Genomic DNA, 5146 nt, shown 5'->3' with positions numbered 1-5146 from the left:
CTCTCTGAAATTTAGCCAGGATGCTGTGGTAATCATTTAGACAAAGAAGACAACTAGTTAATCTCGGCAAAGAAAACTGGACAGGGTAAATTAGTTTGCTGCATTCCAGACTCTTAGCTACGAAAAAGAATATCTTTCACTAATTAAAGAGTGAAAATACTCTAAGCTTTTAGAAAGAGAATGCAAGCAGAGCATAAGAAAGTGATCCTGGCTTTGGAATGGTGTATTAACCTGTGGTGTTCACATCATACAATTATATGTTTTTATCAGTTAGGCAGCCCACATTAAGGGGTCTTAAACTTTGATTATATTGGTTATATACAACATAATAATTCATAAGAAAAATTACCATGCATGGCTTCAATCCTTAATTTCCATGGACTCTTGGAGCCTCTAATGAAATGCAAATAAATTTGATTTAAAAACCTGCATGAATATATATGTTGTAATGAAAAAGGCTAGAAACTTCACAGTTTAAATAAGAAGTTAGTAAAATTTTAAGTTTTTTAGAGGATGATTATCTTGATTGTGCTCTAGATATTTTTACTTCATGTTTGTATCCTTAATGCTACAGAAGTGTGCATTCTAGATGTTTTATTTCTACCTTCTTTAAGTAGAGGAAGTGAAGTTGACCTGCTTGTTGCATGGGATAAGAATTGTGTTTTATCTGAAGACTGTACATTATTTTACATAGTGAAAGCTTTATATACAGTTCTGAAATAAAGTTGTTCTGTTTCACACCTAGAAGAATACTTAAAATTTTCCGAATCTTTGTTCAAACAAACATTCAAGTATAAAATCAGTACTAGATTCTTTATCCTTTCCAAATATGAACAAATTTCTGTTCCTGTAAATGTCATTTTGATTTTAATGGTGTGGGGTGAAGATCATGTCCTCACATTATTTATCTTTTGCATGAACAGTGTTACGCCCTTGAATTATTCCAATTTAATTGAAGAAGAACAGGTTCAAGTTCTGCATGGTTCCAATGCCACAGTTGTTTTTTATAAAGAGCTTTGGTTTTACAGGACATCTGTGCTACATTCATACAGGGAGTATGTATGTTTAAGAAGAAGTGTTTGTCCTCCTTTGTTTGGAACTACACAACAGAAGAAAATCTGCCTTTTTTTTAATTTTTTTTTGTTATTAAACAAGAGATAAGGTGATAAAGCAAATTACTTTTCTGGTGCCTCACATTTTATTACATTATCTCTTAAGCATTTTTAAATGAGAGTCAGTAGCCCTAAAATGCTTATGGATTGTTGGTTTGTTTTTTTTTTTAAATTTCAGAAGGTGCCTGCTTGTGGATGATGTTTATTAAGAAACTGTGTGTGTATGTGTGCATGCATGCAAGTGGGCCTGTATGTATGTCTCTGTAGAATGAGGTGGAGGAAGACAGCGTCCCCTTTATTTTATAAGATCTATGTCTGAATAGTCTCACGTTTTCAAAAAATGCCAAGACCAAATACAGGAACTTCAGCTCTAAACAGAGAATGTCCAAGAAAGGTTTGACATAATGAAAAAGAGTCGGTTGAGTCTCTCAACAGAGTTGTTTTCACCACTGAGTCATGTTGTAATGAGATAGTGTGACAGCTAATTTTTTAAGGAGAATTGGAGTCAATTATATGAAATCAGTCTACAGTGTGATTTTGTTTCTAAAATATTATTTTTCTTTTTATGTGCATTTCAGAAACGTGCAATAAATATTTAGACTCTTAATTTACTATACATCACTCTAAAAATCTACTTTGCTGTTTTAATCAGAATCAATTTGCTTAATTGTTACTCCTATCCCATCAATCTCAGTTTTGCACTAACTTGAACAATGCCACTTTTGCTATTTGCACTTTAATTTTATTTCCATTCAAAGTTTATGAACAGTAATAGGGTCCTGCTTGAATATTCATTAGCTTTGAATTGTGAGCTGTGAAAAGGTGCTTTCTTTTACCTTAATGAAAGTGGCTCAGCATGGGGCGGATCAGTAATGACATTTGATTTTAGGCATCCAAAAAATATGCTTCTTATTTATTGACACATCTTGTCCAAACAGCTCCCTCGCAAGTCAGTGGAGTAATGAAAGAGAGAGTGCTGCAGAGGAGTGTGGAGCTTTCCTGGCAGGAACCAGAACATCCCAATGGAGTCATTACTGAATATGAAATCAAGTATTATGAGAAGGTAAGTGCTAAGATTATCTGTAATATGCAACAATGTGCTGTTTTCTTCATGTTGGCTTGCTGTGTTGTGAAACAATGTTAAAGCCATTAGCTGTCGACTGTCTTGTCTCTTTAAAGGCATAGTGGGTTTGCTCATTTTTAATAACTAGTGAATCCCTGCAATTATTATTGCTGTCATATGTCTCATATATTGTATTTTGATATCCTAAAAATTAAATATCCTATTGAAATCTGTCCTTTCTCCCTACTTTTTTTTCTATTAAGTTGGACTTGGATATTTTACTATGGTATTTATCATTTTCCTGTCTCTACATTGTGTTTAAAGCTTGTTTCATTTCCTTCTGTGTCACTGTAATTCCAGTCTTGTGATGATATGTCAAATATAACTCTTGACTGCGTTTGGTATTTCCTTATGAGCTGCACAGCTTCAACTTGATGTCTGAAAACTTCCAAAGCGCTTCCTGCAGTTTCAGCTGATAAATATGTCTTATTCCTTATTTGTTCTTTAAAAAGTCCCACCACTGTGAAATTTATTTTTCACTTGTTCTCTCAACACAATAATGAATTGAGGGCTGCTTTTCAGCAGTAGATGAAATGATCTTTGTTTCTGGTAGAGTGTAATTGCAATCTTACTGGTGTCAGTCAGAGTTTGCCATTCATTTCAGGGTGTCTAGGGCTTCATTCATGATAACTTTGAAGTACTCTAGAATAAGAAAAATTCTGACAACCGTAAGCGGGATGAAAGCAGAGTGAAGGCAGGTTCTGCAGCTGTATGTTTGCCATGGGACTCAGCCTAAGTGTGGCTCCTCCAGATTCCCTAGTAAATTTCCTACAGCATGAAACATATTCCTAATTTTTATAAAATATTCTGGGAGGAAAAAAGAAAGAATTAAAATGTGAAGAAAACAAAGGAGCTCCTGTCTTTTTGATATCTATATCAAAAAGAGCATGTCAGCTTACTAGGTAACATAGAATTAGGTAAATTCAGACCAGATTGGATCTAATATCAAGTGTCATATCTAGTTTTCAGCACTGAATTACACAAATATACTTATCAAAAGATCTTTATATGATTTGGGAAGGGAATAAAATGTTTATTTACGGATCCTAACTCCCAGTTTAAGTTGTTCATTTTAATCACTTATAACAAAATTTACCAGATATGTACAGATGATAGCTGAACAATTTTAAAAATAAGTTTTACTTATTTTAGCAGATTTTTTGTTCCTCAAGCATATGTCTGTGTGCACACAAAGAAAGCCCATACATTAAAAAACTAGAAAAAAAAAATGCATATTCACCAAAGGCAAAATTGTTCTCTGCACACAAAAGAAAAAAACAAAACAAAACAAAACTCAAACTACAAACCAAACAACATGGGTTGTTCGTTTTTTTTGTTTGATTGGTTGGGGGGGGTTAATATGCAAACTTGCTTCTAATCTATTAAAATAAAATTAAATAAAATAGTTTAAAAAGGTAGTGAAAAATTATCAATATACTAGACTTTTCATATGATGATAGCTTTTTGAATGGGGCTTGTATTATTTTCCCTATACAGTCATGTTACTTATTAATTTAAATAAGCAGAATTCTGCTGCTAGCTTCCTATGTTTGCAAAGGCAAGAACTGATGTTAAAGTTACTTTATAATGGAAAGAAACCTACCAGTATTATACTTACCACATTGAAATTAATGAAAGAATAAGAAACTCATCCTATAAACAGTCACAGATAAACTGGACTACATACCTTTAATTCAGTGAGACAATTTTAAAACATATACTTCTCTTCCTTTCAAAATAGCGCAGTTCAGCTTAAAAAGTACTTCATAAACTACTACTCAGAAGGAGACAGGCAGCTCAAGTTTTGTTTTATTAATTAGACAGAGCCTTTGGCAACATGGTCTAGTGTGAGATGTCCCTGCCCATGGCAGGGGGGTTGGAACTAGAAAATCTTAAGGTCATTGGTTATTTCCAACCCTAACCATTCTATGATTGTATGATTCTATGAATTAAAAAAAAAAACAAACTGAACTTTCAGCTCCTTTTAGAGTGACATTAAATCAAACATTTTTGTGGTTCTGAAATATTCTGGTGTTTTTTTCACCTCTTATTTCTGGCTAGGGCTGGAATGGAAACTGCCTGAAATCTCCCAAGCCTGTCTTATGAGATTTCTAGCACAGGTTATTTTTATTTCTTTGTTACTTATTTATTTTGAATAAGAACTTTTGGCAATTCAAATAAGCCTTATTTATGCATTAAAATGCAAACTTGGAAATTCCACTGTGGCTTGCAGTCCTGAACCTGGCTGTTTACACTTTCCTTACACTTGTTTCTCATATCTCAAGCATTCCTGTTCTTTCTCACATACCAACATACATTCCACCATGGTCCACATACATTCCACCATGGTCCTCACTTACAGATGATTTAAGCCCTCTTGGAGAAGATAGGAAAAATTGTGGCTAGCCAAGTTGGCAGGCTTGCTCAAATAACAGACAGGGCATGAACCAAGAGAAGCCATTACTGAATCTCAGAAAAGAAATCATGTATGTTGTATTTAACCCTGTACTTCAGCAAAAGCCTTTGCTGCTTTACTGACTGCGAAAGGGGAAGGTTCTCCATCACTTTTAGCTGGCAAAGTACTATTGAAATGAGTTACGGATTTATTCCTTCCCTCTGTATTCATCTCATTAGCACTGCCTCGTACAGCTCATGCTTCTCTGGTCATGTGGTGCATTCAGATGGTTGGTTAATTCATCTTTTCTGCCCTTCAAATCAGGGTTGCATCTGCCACTGAAAATCAACAGGGCTGCACATATCTATGCTGAAAGATAATCTGGATCAGTAAATGTGATGAATAAGTAGAGCTTTCTGAATACCGTAATGATCTGTGATACAGCTTTTGTAGTATTTGAAAGTGAGTTATTACTCGTAGGGTTTGTATTCTTACAGCTTCAGATTTGGGGGGTGT

General features: G+C 34.3%; 1 protein-coding gene across 1 annotated transcript in view; it reads left to right on the top strand.

The window, feature by feature from the left end:
* Positions 1-2001: 2001 nt before the first annotated feature.
* The window catches only part of EPHA7 (EPH receptor A7), a gene marked incomplete at its 5' end in the record, with an annotated part of 31161 nt that continues 28016 nt past the window's right edge, over positions 2002-5146 (top strand). The window contains one exon of the mRNA XM_010015061.1: positions 2002-2175. Within this exon, the coding sequence (XP_010013363.1) occupies positions 2002-2175 (174 nt within the window). The remainder of the gene's footprint in view (positions 2176-5146) is intronic.

Source organism: Nestor notabilis, unplaced genomic scaffold (genome assembly GCF_000696875.1).
Source record: "Nestor notabilis isolate BGI_N333 unplaced genomic scaffold, ASM69687v1 scaffold795, whole genome shotgun sequence".
Lineage (NCBI taxonomy): Eukaryota > Metazoa > Chordata > Aves > Psittaciformes > Psittacidae > Nestor > Nestor notabilis.
This window is presented reverse-complemented; position numbering and strand designations above follow the sequence as displayed.